Source organism: Camelina sativa, chromosome 4, assembly GCF_000633955.1.
Source record: "Camelina sativa cultivar DH55 chromosome 4, Cs, whole genome shotgun sequence".
NCBI lineage: Eukaryota > Viridiplantae > Streptophyta > Magnoliopsida > Brassicales > Brassicaceae > Camelina > Camelina sativa.
In genome coordinates this window covers 7,294,042-7,314,686 of record NC_025688.1, presented here as the reverse complement: position 1 = coordinate 7,314,686, position 20,645 = coordinate 7,294,042, and the positions used below count along the sequence as shown (strand labels likewise).

The following is a 20,645-nucleotide window of genomic DNA, read 5'->3' as shown; positions in this document are numbered from 1 at the left end:
GAATTTTTTTTTAGGTTTGGGTTCTCTATTTTATATTTAGGGTATAGTGTTTAGGAAGTAGAGTTTAATATTTAGGTTTTAGGATTTAGAATTTAATAATTTTATACATTAAAAAAGGGTATTTTTCAAAATGGACACCATGAAAGGGTATTTTTGAAAAGTGACATAGAAAAAAAAAAGTATTTTTGAAACTTAAACAAGGTGAACATACCACCAAATTGAATGAATCTTTCAAAAATAGAAATGTTTCAATCAAGTGTCTAAAGCATTATGATGAAATAATGATCGAAGTTAGAATTATGATGTTAGCAAATGGTGATCCAAATATACTTCGGTATTGTTGCTCAAAAAGGAATGATGAAAAAAATTTCTTTTGTTTTGGGCGGTGATTTACAAATTGAACGAATTGAGTACGTAAAATTTTTCTTCCCGACCAGCGAGGGGTTCGACCAGTACACACCGTCAACAAAACACATCCTTATGACTCTATTTGGAACATTTTACGGCATGAAGGGGAGCAGCAGCAACGACTATTTGAGTTGGTTTATGGTTGTGGCTACGGTGTTCTTCTATTTCACTGTCGCGCTTACCAAATGGTAAAAATTTTCTGGTCAGTTTTTGAGATTTAGAAACTATTTTTTTTTTAAATCTCAAAATTATTGTATCTAATCGCATGAATCGCAGGACGCAGAACAAGATTTATCAATGAGATTTGTATGATTACCGCGATTGCTACAATTTCTTTGATGGTTGTGAGTATGTTCGATTGGCTAAAAGCTCTGGGAGTTGTTGCGGGTCCGCTTATCTGATTTCTTTGATGGTTGTTAGCCCACTCTACGCTTGAGTTCTTACATAATCACTATTCTATTTTGGAAAAATAATATAAATTAATATGTTATAATTATTTTGTTTTTTCGGTATACATCAAAATTTAAAGACTATGTTGTATGACTTTAAATAAAGTAAAGAAATCAAATTTTCTTTTTGATGATAACATATTTAGTGCAATTAAATCATATTGTATCTTACATGCCATATGCCATATATTTTTATAGTTGTAGTCATATTTTAAAATCATTGTGATACATATTTTCATAAAATTTATTTGGGGGTGTTAGTTATGCATATTTTTTATTTATTTATGGTGATAGCTTAAAGAGATTTAAAATGTTTCAATTAAGAAAAAAATCAAAATAATAAACAGTAGGTTTGCAGTGTCTCATACATATATAACTAAGTGAATCTAACAATAGATTATTAGACTAATACATTTTCTATAAAAATAAAATAAAAAACAGCCACTACTTTATTAGGTTATTATGTTAAAGTCTTTAGTTGTGTATACACTTTGATTTATATAAAATGATAATGTTTCATATAGAAAAAAATAATTAACATATTATAGCATAATAGACACATAAACATAAATACTATTTCTTTTGTTAACAAACGTTTAGACCTAGAATGGAACTTAAGTTTTTTCTTTTAAATCTAATATATATATATATATATATATATACTTCTATTATAACATTAAAAATTGACATTTTACTATAAGTTTAACTTTATTTAGGCTATTTTCTAACAATCATCTATTTTCTGAAAATAAATATAAAATTTTGAGATCAACTAAAAGTTTAATTAAACAATAATATTTGATTTTGTAATCAACGATTATTAATTATTTTTTAATAATTCATCACATATACATGATATCACTACAAACAAATCATAATATAAAGTTGTTTAATTAACGTTATTTTAAAAACCGCGACTAAAAATTATGAGGTCGAAAGAAATTAAAAAGTCATATAATCAGAAGATCGAAAGAAATTTAAAATTCATTTAAAATTATATTTATATACAAATACAAAAAAATAACATGACTACAACATTAAAAATTCATTTGAATTTATATTTATATACAAATATAAAAAAGGAAATGACTACAATTGAAAGTAACAAACAACAAAGTATATATTTTCGAGTAAAATATGATAAAACTAAACTATATATCATATATTACATGTATATCCTATTCAAATAAACTGAAACTTTTATTGAGTTAAATCAAGGAAAAAAAAATATTATAGAATTTATAAAATTATGTGAGATTTAAAATATGAGGTCATGAGGGTTATAGTGAGATATGTACCTTTATTTTAATAGATAATACAGAAATTGAGGTATCAAAGGTAACTATTTGAGAGTTACCAAAGTGTAATTAAATGCATATTAATACATTTTTAACATGTTATATTATATTAAACTAGATGAATACTCGAGCTATGTGCGGACTTATGGCTTACCGTTTTTAAACAATTTTGCTACTAATTTGTTTTTATGTAGAATTTATCTTTGATTTTTTAATTATGGAAATTTTGAAAAAAATATAATTTGATGTTGATTTTTTTAATACTTCACGAATGTTTTCTTATTTTGTAATTAAATTATTAGATATATGCATGAACAACTTTGTTTTGAGAGATTAAAACATTCTACAATTCTTGTCTAAAATTTCAAAAAAAAATATTTTAAATGAAAGCTTCATCTAAGGATGCATATTTTGTAACAAAGAGTTTTTTGGTTGAATAAATTTTACATTCATAAAAAAAAAAGCCTAAGTATTTAGATACATTCATACGCTTGATTTTTTTTTTTTGGACAAACAGATGCTCTCATTCATTCAAATCAAAGCAAATACAAAGGAATAGATGCAAAGATTTCAAAGTTTAAACTGATACAAAGGTTACAAAGATGGGCATTCCCCAATACCATAAAAGAGTAGATAGGTAACATCGAGATAGACTCCATGAGAGCTATGAACGAGTCACTAGGAAGCGGCTTGGAGCTCCGATGAGAGCAGATTTGTAAATCCGATCGGGTTTTAATTCGGGTCCAACAAGTCAACGATGAGTCAACACCAACGCAAATCGTCCGGTTTGTCGACATTTGATATGTATGGTGTTCCGCACATAACTTCTTAAACTTCAGACATATAACCATGTATTATATATAGGTCATGTAGGTGGATGTCCTTTACCATAGTTTGCATGTGTGGCCATGCATTCTGTAATACTTGAGGTAGCTCACTATCTTTTTTCCTCATCAGCTTGCTGGAGTTTCTCTCTTGAGACTCTTGTAGATGAGAAGTTGATGTTGCGTTTCTTGTGAACGTTATATCAAGTGTTATCAATTGTGTGTTTTGAATCCATTGTGTTTTGAATTCTCTGTTTTACGTTAACAGCCAAGTTCAGACTGTGATATGTGACTGAGGCGAGAAACCCATAAGAGAAGGAAGCCATAATCCTGAGAAGATTATCGCCAAACACCGCCGCCGTCTCCGCCTGGCAAGGCTCAGGTGACGGTACGGAGGAGGGGTCTTCAGAGGTGAGCCAGGTTCCAGATCGAGATTTAAAAAAGACCAGGGGTTGTAGATCCGCCGACACAGAGGTTGACCAAGGATAAGACTGGGTGGAGTTCGCCGGAAACCACCTCCATCGATAATCGATGAACCACATGCCATACCTAGAGTAGGTTGGTTCAAGAGGGTTTGGGGAGATTTCAAAAGGGGACAAAAGATGGGGAGACAAAACATAAAACTAACGCTAACCGAGCAGAGATTTAAAGGGAACATGAGAGAGGAACTATTGTCCCGACGCCGGCGAGCTAAAGCTTCGCCGACGTCGGAGGAGTTTAATGGGAGAGATACCTCGATAATTGTGTCTGGGAGAGAAAGGAGTTCTGCTGTGACGAGTTCGTTAAAATTGTACTATACATTCATACGTTTGATTAGCACAAGAATTAATGCTTCGATCATGATCATAAATTGGTATCTAAATTGTTCTCAAAAATTTTATGCATATCACTCACTGTGTTTTGTTGGTCTTTTAAATTCTTGATGGATCGGTCTTTCTTATTACTAGCAAATACAGCTTGGTTATGAGTGAGAGTGTTTTTTGTTTGGTTATTGGTTATATTGTTTAGGTGCTACTGGGAACAAGAGCTCAAAGTAATGAAAAGCTTCATAATTTTTTGGATAAGGTGAAGGCACAAACCCAAAGAGCTGAAGGTTGTTGAAGCTCATTGCCATCTAGGCTTTACCATTACAAAGGTAACTCCGATTATAGTTGCTTTAAGTTGTGTTTTGATTTACCCAGATGAATACGAATTGCTCTCTGTTCATGTTTGCTTTTGCTCTGTCTTTTTTTTTTAATTCCAGGTGGATATATTCAGATGAGATGCAGTCTTATGGTGGAATTCATTTGATCAACTTCGGCGTCAAGGCTTATACCAAAACTGTCGCTTCACAATTTGGTCCCCTTCAATTAGCAAATATTCAAATTCGTCCTTTTTCTTTGGTATGTTTTCTATCTGCAGGTGTATCTACGTAACATGGAGAATGGTTCAAGGTTTACTCATTCGCTAGATCTTGATTTTTTTTTTTTTCTTATCAAACAAACCCCATTTGGTTAAGCTAGTGACAAGAGCTCACTTCTAGGATGAGTCTTTACATCAGTCAACACACTCACATGGGAAGATATCAAAACAAATATTAATACGTTCTTAGTGAACCACATCATCTCAACATGACAATAAGGATATAAACATAAAGTACAACTAACATAAGCTAATACTAAGAAGATAGAAGGGCATACAAGCCACATAGATAGGGTGAACCACAAAGCCGATAGTTCACATGAGATAGCAAAAGGCTGTCCAAGAACGAATCACCGGTCGCAAAACGACAAATTGCCATAATAGAATGCAAGAGATTACATTAGGTTAAGAATGAATTCCCAAGAGTCGAGTGCCCGAGAAGGAGTCCAAGATACAACCATCTTGTCGCACCATGTTGAAAGATCTATACCAAGTGGATAGCGAGAAGCGGGTATCAAGAAGAAACTGTGTAGTCAAGAAGGTGGAGATGAAAGAAGGACAAGAGAGCCCACAACAACAATCAAATCTTGAAAAAAATCTCTCCTTATGAGAGGAAATTCTCGTGAAATGACTCATTCAATGAGGAAATTGAAATATTTTTATTGGACCATATTGGCTTAAAGACCATATGTTCATGAGAGGTCCAAAATGAAACAAAGATGGACCAAACCCAAATCGACCAATCTAAAGACCTTGTAACAAAGATAGATAAAGCACAATCAAGTATCATCATCCATCTTGACTTCCAAATGTAACCAAAATACATGACTATATTATTCATGCTTTCTCGGTTAACGATAACCGGAATATCATTTAAAATGATTATTGGTGAGAAAGTTCTCTCCAACAAGGATGAAATTAATAATATGGGTCTCTCATAAAATGAGGAGAAAAATTGATTATAACACCAATCTAAATTATGGCAATTAAGACATCTTCGGGGAGTACTAAAACAACCAATTTTAAAATTTGTTGGGCTTAATGGGCCGAGAATGATCCATGATAAAACACTAATAGACCAAGCCCATATTGAATTCTTTCTTTGCAACGAAGCTTGGCCTAGGTCTTCCCATAGAGAAGTTCGGCGATGGCTTCCGGAAAAAAGAAATTCTCCGGTCATAGACACCGGGAGGGGGAGCAAAACAAATAACAACTCTGAAAGCATCTCAATCGTATGGATTGGAGCGGAGGTGGAGGAAAGACAGTCTCGACAGCTAAGCTGAAAGACATTGAGGGACAAAGGGAAAACAATATCTTCCGGTGATACATCTCTTAACCGCGGCGGACTATATCTGAAAGCTCGCCAAACGTAATCTCTTGTTTGAATTTGGAGAGAGGAAAACCCAGTAGGATGACATTCCGATCTGAGGGATTTAAACTCGAAGTAGCTTAGATCCAAAGATCTTTGGCTTGGGATGGGTGCGACGAGGCAAATCTCTATCCATAACCCGCAATAGAGTTCTTCGGGTATCGCTACTGAGGCAAAGGAGGATGTAAGGGAGGTGGATATGAACGTAGGGCAAGGTCTTTGGCTTTTCACCAAGATTAGATCTCGGCTACCTACAGATTTGGTGGCTTTAGCAGGAGGTAGTGAAACGCCGAGACCACCATCATCTCTTAGGAGTAGAGCGGGCATCAACCAAGTAGAAAAATGCCCTGACAAGAGGCATATCTCACTGACAACAAGTTCAGACAGTGGAGAGAGTGGATAAATCGCATCAATAACAAGGTCCGAAGGTGGAAAGAAGAACAAGATCTCACCGGCGACGAGGTCACCGATGGAGAGATGAAGTAAAGCTCGGGAGTTAGAAGACACAACAGATTGAACACCAACCACCAGATCTGAGAAGAAAGCTAGAGTGTTCGAGAGTGGGCGCGTAAGAGGCAAATGTTCTTCGGATCTAAGCCGAGACCACATCAGAGTTGTTAACAATGGAAGATATCGTCGAGCAGGACATCATAATTATACTCACACTCCGAAATCCAACGAGAACATCTCTGCCGACCACCAAATCAATCATCACTAAACAGGTGTGGTAGTCTGAAACGGGAAGGAGGAAAATAGTTTGAGAGGAGAGAAAACAAAAGGAACTAGAGTCATCCTGACGCCGGCGGAGCTGTTGCTCGCCGACGTCAGAAAACTTAGCCGGTAATCGAGCTTCGATAATGATGCCCGAGAGAATAAAAAAAACGTATTGGTTTACATTCGCTTTGACATTCACTAGATCTTGATTATTGACGCGTCTTGTCTGTTACAATCTCCGCAGATCAATACATGGATCACCATCCAGCGGGTGGAACTCAAATCGTTTGGTGGGTGATGAAGAAGGAGAGCCAGCAAGATTACTTTGATTGAGCAAAACCTGTAATCAGCCCCCCCCTNCATCTAGGCTTTACCATTACAAAGGTAACTCTGATTATAGTTGCTTTAAGTTATGTTTTGATTTACACAGATGAATACGAATTGCTCTTTGTTCATGTTTGCTTCTGCTCTGTCTTTTTTAATTCCAGGTGGATATATTCAGAGGTGATGCAGTCTTATGGTAGAATTCATTTGATCACCTTCGGCGTCAAGGCTTTGACTGTTTGATCTACGTAACATGGAGAATGGTTCAAGGTTTTCTCATTCGCTAGATCTTGATTATTGTCGTGTCATGTCTGTTATAATCTCCGCAGATCAGTACATGGATCACCATCCAGCGGGTGGAACTCAAATCGTTTGGTGGGTGATGAAGAAGGAGAACCAGCAAGATTACTTTGATTGAGCAAAACCTGTAATCAGCCCCCACTTGTGTTGCCTCGTTAGACTCTACTGCAGATGTCTACGGTACAAACTCCCAGGTAATCTTTTATTATTTGTTCCTCAATTTTCACTTTGGTTATGTGGTTGTTTTTTCCCTTCTTCTATTATTTACATGTTATTTACTTGTCCTTTTTGTTATTTCAGGTCACGGATGATGCTTTTGTTTATCAGTGATGGCTTTAACTGATTGTCCTCTGACGTTCTCATGTTGCCCATAACATACTGTTGCCAACAATCTGATTAAATTTGTTTTATGTTTCTGCTTCATATACGTGCTGCTATCATGATCATAAAAATATTTTTTTTTTTCAAAAATAAGAATCCCAGTAAAAATATACCATTGGAGTAGTATAATTATAATTAACAAACAAAATTTTTTTATTTTATAAAAGTATACTTTTTAATCTTAAAACCTCAAAACAATGATCTGCCAATGGAGATGTCCTTACACATTGATGGTTTAAAAGAAATAGGAACATCTAATTCTCAAATAAACTTGATTTTTTTTTTGTTAAAACCAACATATTTAAATTTAACTATGAAATTTTTTTAAAAATAAATATGAATAGATTAGAGAGGCAAAAAATATAAAAAAAATGTTTTATTTTTGTATAAATAAAATAAAAATTGAAAACAATGTGAAATACATATAAAAATTTTTAAATTAAAATATAAAATCAAACTCTTACAACACATATAACAATATTTGATATTGTTGGGAGAGGTGGAGATTTTTTATTAATTATATTATTAAATATCTTAAAATACGAATATTTTTTTTGTTGAAGAATACTTAGGTTCACCCCCCTTCTCTCAGCCAATTAGAATCTTTCATCTAATATTTCATTTAAAAAATAAATCAAAATTAAATTAAAAAGCAAAACAAATTAAAGAAACAAATTCTGTATACTTTTAATTAAGGAAAGTTAAATATTGGTTTGGTTAAGATTTTTAAAATTAGAACAAAATTATATGTCGGTTTGGATTTACAAATGAAGTGGTTAGGATTTATATTTTATAATTAAAACGAAATTATATGTGGATTTAGATTTTACAATTAAAACGAAATTATATGTTAGTTTGGATTTACAAATAAGATGGCTAGGGTTTAGATTTTACAATTAAAACGAAATTATATGTGGGTTTGGGTTCACAAATGAGATGGCTAGGGTTTAGATTTTACAATTAAAACGAAATTATATGTCAGTTTGGGTTCACAAATAAGATGGTTAGAGTTTAGATTTTATAAGTAAAATGAAATTATATATCGGTTTAGGTTTATTAAATAACGGTTTAAGTTTTTAATTTTATAATAATACATATAGATTTTATTTCCTCATTTTATTTTATAAGTGGTGAATGATGAGGTTGAGCCATAGTATTGTTCTTTTTTGTTTGTTTGAGAAACCCTTAGATTTTGATAATATAGTCTTCTTAATGTAGGAAAATTGAAATATTCAAACCTCTGTATATCAAAAAGCAGAAGCGAGACCATCGCCGCTCTAAATAAGAAGCTCTCTCCTTCAATTATCGAAGAAGCTCTCTCTCTCGTTGTAGTAGAATATGGGGAATTCTATGCGCAAAGAACCACCGCCTCCGGTGGTGCTTGTCCCTCCGCTCTTTGATTATCCTCCTCTCTCCGCCCGTACTAGGTCAATCCTTCTTCTTCTCCGATCTGTTCTCTGATTCGATTAATCGCTGTTTCTACTCACCATACGGATTCTGGTTGCAAAATTTTTTGAGTTCTATAACTTGTACTGATACATTTATTTAGTGTGATTAGTGTTAGAATCGTGATCTATTAGACGCTGTTTCAATGCATATAGATTCTGGTTCGTTGCAGTAATTTTGGGATTCTATGGCTTGAATACATTTAAGTATTGTGCTATTAAGAGAATTTTAATGTACTACTCTGATTGATATATATAGTCTAGGCTTCTTTTAATGTTTGAGAATCTAGACATGATTTGATATAAATTATGATATCTGATTTTGTTACACATATGAATGTGTGTATTTTGTTTGATTTTGAAGTATTGTTGTTGTTGAGATGATGCAGGATGTTAGAATCTTCATATAATTTGTTGTTTGGGAAGCTTGCATTAAAATGTCTCTTTGAGGATTACTTTGAAGAAGCAAATAATTTCACTGCAAAGTTCTTGTTGAAGCCTATTGATGACCCTCATGTGGACTTGGTTGCATCTGTATCCATTTGATAATACTCTTTTCTGTTTTTAGTTTCTATGTAATAATGCTTTTTAAAAGTATCTGTCTTGTGGATGAATCGGGGATAAGAGAAAATCAAAAAATTTCCTTAATATAGTCGAAGGTTTCGGGCGCAGTAGATGGCAGAAGGGAAGGAGATTTTGTCGGAAATGCAGAGTTTCGCTGGCAAAGGTATATATGTTAAGTTTTGTTTGAAAGATTACAAGTTGTTGTTGGAAAATTAGAATTCTCATCAGTTTTTTTTCTCTTAACTGTGCAGTGATGTTGATGATCCCCATACTTTTGTGGACCTCTCTGTTTCAACTTCAAATCCGTAAACTCCGTGCTACTTTTGATATATAGTGGGAGCTTATGATCATTACAGTAGTTTAATGTTTTGAAATTATTTATTTTGTTTGTCATCACTAAGGGTTCTACTGATGAGGTCTTCTGCTTACTACCCTAAATATGGGATTGGGGCATTTGCAGTCTACCCTTTGATTTCAAAAAAGGAGTAAGTCATATTTAGGTGTATATGATGTCGTTTTACTTTGAGTAGATTATTTGCTACAATGTAACATGAATAAATGTTTTCTCTTTAGTGGAAGCTTATCTGAACAATATAGAATCATGGGGTTGAGATATGGCTCTCCAAATTTGTCTATCGGAGCTACTGTCACTCCTTTTTCTGGTGAGCACATCAAATTTTTATGCAAATTGCTGTTGTTTCTTTTGGATACAATGCTGACCCTTTAATTCCTCAATTCAGCGAATAACGAATTGCCAAAACATGCATGGCTTGTAAGCAAGATGGGAAGGTTTACAGTAGGAGTGCAGTATGAGCCGCTACGTGAGTCAGTACATTGTTTTATTCCTGTTGAACAGATTTTTACTAGTCACACATGGAAGCTATTATCTATACATTATGTGATTGAATGAAACTGAGCATCGACAATTTGTTATTGGATTTTGTTTTAGATGGAAGCGACGATATGGCAAAGTACACAGACCAAAGAAACTGGAGTTGTGCTGCTGGCTATGGAGTAGGGTCAAAAAGCCCCTTGAGTCCTTCGTTTAACATTGGGATTGAACTAGCAAGAAGCTCTCAGGTCATGCTTTAAAAATCCATGTAGAAGAAAACATGGCTGTTTTGCTGTCTTTATGCATAAGTCTTAAGCCGAAACAGTTCCTCCACTTCTCATGGAACTTGATAAACTACCATATGACCTGTCCTATGGCATATCATCCATTTTGTAGCATTCTTAGTCTTGCTGATTGTGTTATCCTTCTTGTAAATGCAGTTTATCGCTTCGTTCTACCAACACTTAGTGGTCCAAAGAAGGGTACGACTCTTTCAAACTAGTCCTATATCTGTGCTGCATCTATTACTAGTCTTCCATATATAAAGTTTACCTTAGCTTTTGGCTCAATATGAAATGGACTGAATGGACATGGAGCAGGTGCAAAATCCTTTTGAAGAAAACCAAGTTGTTGGAATCACAAACTACATTGATTTAGGTTTCGAGCTACAATCGAGGTAGCGTACATCTCTTAGTAGAAAACCAATTTAGCTAATGTTTGTCTATACGGAAACATATCTTAATTTTTGTCTTAATATTGAAGGGTTGATGATTCCAAGAAACCAGACAATGCCGCAGATTCTTTATTGCAGATGGCTGCGTCTTGGCAGGCCAATAAGAACTTCTTGCTGAAGGTGCAGAACACATATCTTTCCGAGTTACCCAAAAAGAACAGCTCAGTTATATACATTTTTTATTTTTGCAGGGTAAAGTCGGGGCTCGAAGCTCCACATTCTCGTTAGCATTCAAGTCGTGGTGGAAACCATCTTTTGCATTCAATATTTCAGGTATGCTTCGATAAACAAATATGGAGACTCGTGATCTGCGTGCTATAAATTCAGCAAAATCCAGATGAACGTTGGTTTTTGAACATGTCGTGCTCTTTTTTTTATGCAGCAACGACTAATCATCGGACTGGAAACGTGGAATGTGGGTTCGGTATCCGTGTTGATAACATAAGAGAAGCCAGGTCAGTCCATTTGTGACTAGTTTGAGATCAATCAAACCCTCTTTAGCTAGTTACCAAAAAAAAAAAAAATCCTCTTTAGCTTTGATGGTTTCAAAGAAAACAGTATATGATCTTATTGCAGTTACCAAAGAGCTGATCCAAACTTTGTAATGCTGACACCGAACAAAGAACATTTGGCTGAAGGGATTGTGTGGAAAACGGGGAAGAGACCAATGTATCAATCCGATGTGGACTCCGAGAATTTCAATGAAGTGCCAAAAGAACTAAGACCGTCCCAGAAGATTCTCTAAACTTTAACCGTATTTTTTTTTGCACTTTTTATCTACTAGAGATCGACCAAGTCACGTTTCTAATAAGCTCGAGTAAAAGATTCTAGAGATATAGAATAGGCTAATAGGAATAACCATTTACTCGTACGGGAGTAGGAGGATACAAGTTCTAATTTTCTAGTGTTCAAAATTAAGGGCGGCTAATCTGGATTAATGTTCGTTACTAGGCTGTTGGTTCTTTTCTCAGTTTTATTTTTTTTATAAGAAGCAAAATCATATACTGGTTAAATGGTTTAACTAGTTCGGTTACTCTCGGTTCTTTTCTCAGTTTTAATATTTGGTTTTGTTTCGGTTCGGTATTTTGGTTTGGTTTTGTTAAAAGATGACTTACTAATAAAAGCAACGATTTGATATTACAAATTATACAATTGTTAACATCAAATCATTGCTAAATANAAGTCACGTTTCTAATAAGTTCGAGTAAAAGATTCTAGATATATAGAATAGGCTATAGGAATAACCATTTACTCGTATGTGAGTAGGATACAAGAGTTCTAATTTTCTAGTGTTCCAAATTAAGGGCGGCTAATCTGGATTAATGTTCGTTATTTATATAGGCTGTTGGTTCATTTCTAAGTTTTAATTTTATAAGAAGCAAAATCATATACTGATTTGGTTTTGTTTCGGTTTGGTATTTTGGTTTGATGCATCTCTTGATTGGTTTGGTTTTATTAAAAGATGACTTACAAATAAAAGCAATGATTCGATATTACAAATTACAGTATACAATTGGTTAACATTGTATGATTTTCTACTCCTCTCTTTCACTTTAGTGATGTTTTAGCAAAATAACTGTGTTTCATGTTTAGTGATGTTTTCAATTTTCTGTGCAAAATTTGTTTTGACCAATCATATTTTACATTGTATATTTTCTGTTGGCTGAATTCATATTATTTAATGATGTTTTTATGGAAAATAAGTAACTTATATGCTCTTAATTTGTGTGTAAAAACTAAAAACATTAAACATCACTTATAATGATTTTTTTTTCACCTGTCTTTTTTTTTATAATTAAATTATATGACACTTTTAAAAAAATATTACCTTTTAGCTATTTTGATTATTCTGTTATTAAATATATTTAATTATTTTTTAAACTTGAAACAAATAGTTAATTCAAAAATTCGAATCTATGTTAAATCTGAATTAAAAATATTTCCATATTTTAAAAAGCAACAATTTTGGTTTAACTATTTCGGTTCAATTTGGTTACTCTCGGTTCCGTATTTGCTCTCAGAAAAAAAAAATTATTTTCAAAGATTACCATTTTTTTTTTTAATTAGAACAAAAAAAATAATGAAATAAAACAGAGGCCACAATCCCATTGTCCAGAAACAAAAGTAATGGCGACGACGACGAGTTGTTCGCTTCTCCTTTCTACTCTCTTCCTTCACTCTCCTCCTTCACCTCAACTCTCCAACTCATCTTCCTTCTTCAATCTCTCTCCTTCACGATCCTCTCCTCCGACTTCGATTTCTCTCCACCCAATCCGATCCAAACGCTATTTTCGAATTTTCTCCTCCAAGCTTCCACTAAACGACAACAACGGAGACGATGATGCTCTTCTTCTTACTCCCTTCTCCGCCGTTAAACCTTTCTTACTCCTCTGCACCTCCTTCGCGTTGTCTTTTTCTCTGTTCGCCGCGTCTCCTGCTGTCGAATCAGCTTCGGCGTTCGTAGTCAGTACTCCCAGGAAGCTTCAGACTGATGAGCTCGCGACTGTTCGATTGTTTCAAGAGAACACTCCTTCCGTTGTTTACATCACTAATCTCGCCGTCAGGTAATGAATTTACCGATCTCGAAATCTTGATTTCTCTCCCGTTTGGTTGGTTAATTTAGCTATGGATTTAGGAAGCTTTCTAATGTGATTTGGTTTCTCGGGGTTTGAATTAGGCAGGACGCGTTTACTTTGGACGTGCTTGAGGTGCCACAAGGTTCTGGTTCAGGATTTGTGTGGGATAAGCAAGGTCACATTGTTACTAATTATCATGTGATTCGTGGTGCTTCTGATCTCAGGTTAGTTTTGTTGAAACTTTTTGAGAATCTGATTGATTTGGGTAATTTGACATTAAACTTGTTTGACTTCTAGGGAATTGTTCTTGTTTCATGTACTACACGAATTTGGCTGTTTAAGTGGTTACATTAAACTGGAACAATAGTAATTGGTTCTGTGAAGATATGGAAATTGGTATTTCTGGTATCGAGACTTTCAAAATGGTCATTTCGGATGTTTGTGTATGATGAGGAAGTTGTATGATCTATATAACAGGGTCACTCTTGCTGATCAATCAACATTTGATGCAAAAGTTGTTGGATTCGACCAAGACAAGGATGTTGCAGTTCTACGTATTGATGCACCGAAAGATAAATTAAGACCTATACCTGTTGGAGTCTCTGCAGATCTTCTAGTTGGCCAGAAAGTCTTTGCCATTGGCAATCCTGTGAGTGTAATACAACCTTAAAAATGATCATATTTTTAGTTCTCTTCTCTATGCTTTCTATTGCTGGCTGGATCAATACTTCTGTTTCCTGTACACATGCACTAAAGCAAGACCCTTTTGTCTGCAGTTTGGACTTGATCATACTCTTACAACTGGTGTTATTAGGTAAGTTCAATTATCTTTTTCTTCTCAGTTTTAGACTTAGTTGCATTCTCCTCAATCTTCACTGTGTTATTTCCATTATTACGCCGGATCAAATTACTCGCATATGAAAAGGTCAAATTATATGATTTCTACTCCTTTGTACCCTTCTTCATGCCACATGGATTTACTTTGGTAAACATAGACAAAAGGATATATTCATATTCCTGGCTTTTGTCTCTTCTTAAAGATGTAGCATTGTTTGTGTATTATGATTTGTACAGTGGTTTGCGAAGAGAAATCAGTTCTGCTGCAACTGGTCGTCCAATTCAAGATGTGATACAGACAGATGCAGCCATTAACCCTGGTAACAGTGGAGGACCTCTTCTAGATAGTTCAGGAACCCTAATAGGTATAAACACAGCCATTTATTCTCCTTCTGGTGCATCTTCTGGAGTGGGCTTTTCGATCCCAGTTGACACCGTGAGTTCTCTCTCCTTTTTTCCCCCATTGCTAAACCCGATCAGAGAGAGTCTTACTCTATCCTTGAATCCACTAACGGGAGAGTAAAGTTGTTTTGTGCTCTGTTTCTCTCATGTTCAGGTTGGAGGCATTGTCGATCAGTTGGTGAGATTTGGTAAAGTCACGAGACCAATCTTAGGTATCAAATTCGCACCAGACCAATCTGTTGAACAATTGGGAGTAAGTGGCGTGCTCGTCTTGGATGCTCCTCCAAGTGGCCCAGCTGGGAAAGCCGTAAGTTCTTCTCGTTATTAAGTTTCCATATAACATATATTTCTCTATGTTCCACTCTTCGGTTTAAACATTAAAATGTGTGTGATGATTGGTTTGTTCTACAGGGGCTTCAATCTACGAAACGTGATGGTTACGGGCGACTAGTACTTGGAGACATAATCACGTCAGTGAATGGTACAAAAGTCTCTAACGGGAGTGATCTGTACCGGATTCTCGATCAATGCAAAGTCGGTGATGAGGTAAATTAAGTCCTAAATCCGCATTTTGGTCAACTAAGTTTGTTCATCTGAGAGAGAGTTGTGACACTGTAATGATTTTTGATTAGGTGACCGTAGAGGTTCTAAGAGGCGATCACAAGGAGAAAATATCTGTAACTCTCGAACCAAAGCCGGACGAGTCTTAGAAACGTCGTTAAGAAGTAAATATACATAACGTGTAGAAAAAAATGTCCGGTGGGTTATATTTTTGTATATCAAATTGTTCGGAAAATAGATCGTCCGGTTGTGTACATAAAAAATCTGTTTATATTGCATAACTGGAAATAACCAGAATTGGAATGATTTGAACCGATCTTATGGTTTGGATTAGTTTTATTTTCGGTTTAGACTTTAAAACTCTTTGAAACTTAAAACGTGTATACCCAAAAAAAAAAGAATGTTGAACCAGACAAAATGAGAAAAAACTCAAACCCACAATATCGTCGGCTGTGTAGTTTAAGGCTTTTAAGCTTTGCAATGGTAATTTGATCATTCAAAGGTTAATGAAAAAAAAAAAAAAAAAAAAAAGGAAAAANCGCAAATGAAAAACATCCAAAGAAAATATAAGATTGATGAACAACTGGGGGAATCTACTATTAAAAAAATTGAAAAGCCCCTCCAAAGTCCAAACCATCTTGTTGAGTCCAAGTGCCCCTCTCATCAATCCAAATGACTCTGTGATTATTCATTAGGATTTTTGTTTTTGGATTGGGTGTATGGACAGTCTCCCATAACAAGAATAGAAATACGCCAGCCTTTTCGATGTGACCCAACCCTGGAATGAATTAGATGCATAAAGTGGTAGAGTTTGACTGAGATGGATGTGTCAAGTGGATACAAAGAGACCAACAATTCTTCCGAAGCAAAAGGAAAGAAAGCAGGAGAAACCATTGATTTGATTGTTTCATATGAATTAAGTTTGATGGATTGAAACTGTTGAAATTTCTTGGTTTACTTTATCTAGTGATTCTCTAGGGAATCCTACAATTCGACATGTGGGATGTGACTCCATCAGACCGTTGGGACTGGGCTGTTCTTAGAGACGTGATATCAATGAATGGAGTAAGGAACTCCCTATTAGTAGCATCGATGGTAGTCAAATACTCGGGAACATCAAATGTTTCAAGCCATATGAAATAAACATCTACTGCTGTAGAGGCTTGAGGTGTGGGAATAAATCATTTGACTACATATGTTTATGGTCTTTCCCCACTACTTACTCATTGCGTCTCCTTGGTTTATGCAGTGGTGATGAGGATTTTGTAGTGTTGTAAATAAGCATTATCTCCATGACTTAACTGATATGGGACTTTGGACTTCTACAATGAAAAACAAATTAATTAATGACAATGGTCCTACAGTAAATATTGGGGAGATACCTGATCACTTTAAGGCGATTTACAAGTATAGCTTCCACTTATTTTGTGTGTTTGAGTCACTACTGTCTAGACATATAGATTTAACTTGTTTCTTCTAAAAACCAACACAAAACTATCTGGGAAATCAAACAAAGAACAGTGGTGGACATGGCTGTTGATCGTGGATGCTACATAGATCAAAGCCTATTAGAGTAGCTGGTTAATAACATTGGTTAACTTAATCTCAATTGATAATCGGTTTAGTTTAGATCTGGTTTACTTCTATTTGGATGTATATAGCATTCATCTGTAAAGTTTGTTACGATTACGAAATAAGAAAACCATTTCACAAAATCTCTTTGTTCTATGATTCTATTATGGTATCATAGCTTAATTTCCGCAAAATCTGGTGATTTCACCTTCATACTTTTCTGATTCCTTCAAATTACACCGATCAATCATCTTCATCTTTTTCGATTGTTCTTTCGAAGCTTTGATTTGAAGAAAATGGTGCGAAAAGGGGGAAAACTAAAGTGCCGAAGTGTTACGCCAGAGTAATATGGATCCACAGCTAAGGTAACTTGCGAATCGGCGATCTATGAAGAACCTGAAGTTGGATTTGGGAAACAACAACGTTCTCAACGCTCGGAGGGATACAAAGCCCATGGATAGATGTCGCGACAATCAGAACCATCTGATAATCCTTTCAATCTCCAATCCTTCGATCACCTAGGTTTAACGATCGTTGCTCATGTTTTAGATGGAACAAATTACAATAGCTGGTTTATAGCGATGAAGATAATTCTATAAGCTAAGAAAGCTTTGTTGATGGATCTATACTGCGACCGTGTGAAAGTGATTATGATTTCAAGATTTGGAGTAGATGTAACAATATGGTAAAATCGTGGATCTTGAACGTCGTGGATAAAGAGATTTCTAATAGCATACTGTACTATCAAGATGTTGTTGAAATGTGGAATGATTTGTTTACTAGGTTCAGAGTAAACAATTTACCAAGGAAGTACCAACCGGAGCAAGCTATGACTACGCTTAAGCAGGGAGATCTTGATCTGTCCACTTATTTCACTAAGAAGAAGACATTTTGGAAACAACTTTCCAACACAAGGTCTTGCACAGTTAAGAAGTGTGATTGTGATCAGGTGAAAGAATTGCTAGAAGAAGCGGAGATCAGTCGACTAATCAAGGTCCTGATGGGATTAAACGATAATTTCAAAAATATTCGAGGTCAAATCATTAATATGAAGCCAGTGTTGGGGTTAAGTGAAATCTATAACATTCTGGATTAGGATGAGAGTCAGTGTTTTGTTGGAAACAGAAAGGCTTTGGTGACTCCTTCAGCTTTTCAGACTCAGGCTGTTCAACCAGAACCGAATCAGGTCTTGTTGGCTCAAGGGAACTTCCAGAAACCAAAATGTTCACATTGCTTTCGTGTGGGACACATAGTGGATAAGTGCTACAAAGTACATGATTATCCACCTGGTCATCCAAGGGCTAAGAAGAACACGTTTGTGGGAAGTACGAACTTGACAAATGCCGAGCAGATTTATGTTCAAAAGGAAAATTGCCTTGAAGAGAGAGGAGAAGATATGTCCAAGGATCAGATTCAACACATGATATCTTATTTGAGCTCTAAACTCCAATCCACTAGCATCACTTCCTGTCTGGATAAGGCTATAGCTTCGACTTCAAATCTGTACCAACCATCTCCCAGATGACTGGTACCTTCCTTTCTCTTTATGATCTCACCTACTATGACATGTTAACTTCATCTATACCTCATGAAACTGAGTTGCCTTTTAGAGCTTGGGTCATAGATTCAGATGCTAGTCATCATGTCACCCATGAGAGAGAGAGATGTATGTAGAATACCAAACCTTAGAAAGAAACTATGTTAGAATTCCTAATGGCCAAACAGTCAAAATAGAGGGAATTGGTTACATTCAACTTACTAATGCATTAGCTCTTCATAATGTGTTATACATACCTGAATTCAAATTTAATTTGTTGAGTGTAAGTGTTGTTACTAAAACATTGAAGTCTAAAGTCATGGAGATCACACTTTATTTGTGAAGGAATCAAGTGAAGATTTTCTGGTAGTTTTGGTGTATGTGGATGAAATTTTGATTGGCAGTACTAATGATGCAGCTTGCCGTTTAAGGGATCAATTGAGTTCTGTTTTCCAATTACGAGATCTTGGTCCTCCGAAGTTCTTCCTTGGTATTGAAATTACGAGGAATGATGAAGGGATCATGATGTATCACCCCGCCTGCTTCTCTGTCACTTGTTGTCACTCGCTCCAGTGTGTCGTTGCGTGCACCGCAAGTTTCGTTATTTGTTTTGTTTTGGATTTACTTAAACAGTTGTTAGGATAAGCTCGAGTCTTTCTTTTAACTGCTTTAGGATTAGGACGTATCTTTTCTTCTTTGGTCTTAAATAGAGTCGCAAATCATTGTATCAACATCTTTGATTTGAAGTCTAATAAAAAACCTCAAAAGAGGCAATCTTAATTGCCCAAAAGAGCTTGTGTCAAGTCCTGAGAGGATGACTCTCGATCCGTTCCTGTTTGTTTCTTATCACCTGCAACGTCTCATTCGTTCCCTTCGCATCCCCACCTTCGAATAAAACACTCTGTTTGGCTTCGTAAAAACAGAGCCTTCGCTCCTTGATCCCCTTTTAAGCTTCCGCCTCTACACCAGTTGGTATCAGATTCGCGTCGTTCTTGGCCGAGTCTCAAATCATGCCTCCTAAACCAGAAACTTTGGTGGGTAACCAACCTGACAACACCATCGGCTGGACAGAGTTTCGTGACACCTTGCTCTCCTCTTAAACGACGTTGCAGAATTCCATCGCTGCTCTCACTCACGCCTTGCTTCACGAATGTATCGTGGCTGACCCTCGTCGTCCCCAGAACGTCAATGCTCCTCAACAAGGGCAATAACCCGACAACCCTGTTGTGCTTCCCGAACAACAGAATCGTGATCTGGCTCTGTTCCACCCTAATGATCAGCGGAATATTGATTCACGTTGGGAAGTTGGTTTTCGCCTTGACATTCAGGAGTTCCATGGTGGCATTAAAGGTGATTCCCTCCTTAATTGGCTTGTATCGGTTGAAGAAATGCTGGAGTTCAAAGGTGTCCCTGCTGATCGACGTGTCTCATTGGTGGCCACAAAGTTTCGAGATCACGCAGCTTCTTGGTGGCAGCAGACAAAAGTTATGAGGTCTCGCAATGGAAAAGCTCCTATTCAGACGTGGGATAAGTTGAAAACGAAGCTCAAGGAGACTTTCCTGCCTCACAATTACGATCGCACTATGTACAACAAACTTCAGAATTTGAGACAGGGTAGTCATTCGGTCGATGAGTACGCAGAGGAGTTTTATGTCCTGTGAACACGCAATGACCTTGTTGATAGCCAGTTTCAGTTGTTGTCAAGATTTATTGGAGGTCTTCGCCCGCAACTATAGAGTTCCCAAGCTCAGTTTGATCCGACCACGGTGGCTGAGGCTCACCGACGTGCTGCCTCGTTTGAACTACAACTCCATTCGTCTCTTTGGAACTCATCTTCGTCACGCCCTCGATCTGTTGACCAACATACCTCTTCCATTATCCAGCCATCACGCGATTTCAAGGATCTTGGTAAGCCGGACATTAAGTTGGGGTTTCGTGAAGATGATAATGGTGTCAAACGTTCCACTCGCAATGCCCTTCGATGTTTCTCATGTGGTGAAGCTGGTCACCGTCAAACTGCGTGTCCCAACCAGCAACGGAAAACTGCCTTGTTGGATGACAATGGTGCCCCTCCAGAGGACGTTTACGACTCCCATGAAGAAATAGAGGATCAGGAAG

The 20,645-nt window shown here is 36.0% G+C and overlaps 2 protein-coding genes and 1 long non-coding RNA gene across 4 annotated transcripts; all 3 read left to right on the top strand.

Annotated features, from left to right (window-relative positions):
* LOC104780043 lies at positions 2,678-7,708 on the top strand. 2 transcript variants are annotated; one of them, XR_766637.1, is made up of 4 exons: positions 2,678-3,832; positions 3,988-4,114; positions 6,952-7,281; positions 7,388-7,708. It is a non-coding gene; the product is annotated as an uncharacterized LOC104780043 (long non-coding RNA). The 2 variants fall into 2 exon arrangements; XR_766636.1 differs by having other exon boundaries at positions 2,678-4,114.
* Positions 8,638-12,125, top strand: LOC104780041. Its single transcript, XM_010504499.2, has 14 exons — positions 8,638-8,895; positions 9,303-9,447; positions 9,573-9,640; positions 9,729-9,782; positions 9,879-9,962; positions 10,051-10,139; positions 10,218-10,298; positions 10,427-10,557; positions 10,750-10,791; positions 10,909-10,985; positions 11,072-11,162; positions 11,234-11,315; positions 11,425-11,497; positions 11,619-12,125. The coding sequence occupies exons 1-14, from the start codon at positions 8,807-8,809 to the stop codon at positions 11,785-11,787; spliced, it is 1,275 nt and encodes a 424-aa protein (XP_010502801.1). The 5' UTR covers positions 8,638-8,806; the 3' UTR covers positions 11,788-12,125.
* On the top strand, positions 13,132-15,737 carry LOC104780040 (protease Do-like 1, chloroplastic). Its single transcript, XM_010504498.2, has 8 exons — positions 13,132-13,606; positions 13,720-13,842; positions 14,096-14,267; positions 14,395-14,432; positions 14,693-14,891; positions 15,012-15,164; positions 15,269-15,403; positions 15,490-15,737. Exons 1-8 carry the CDS (start codon positions 13,170-13,172, stop codon positions 15,565-15,567), a joined length of 1,335 nt encoding a protein of 444 aa, XP_010502800.1. The 5' UTR covers positions 13,132-13,169; the 3' UTR covers positions 15,568-15,737.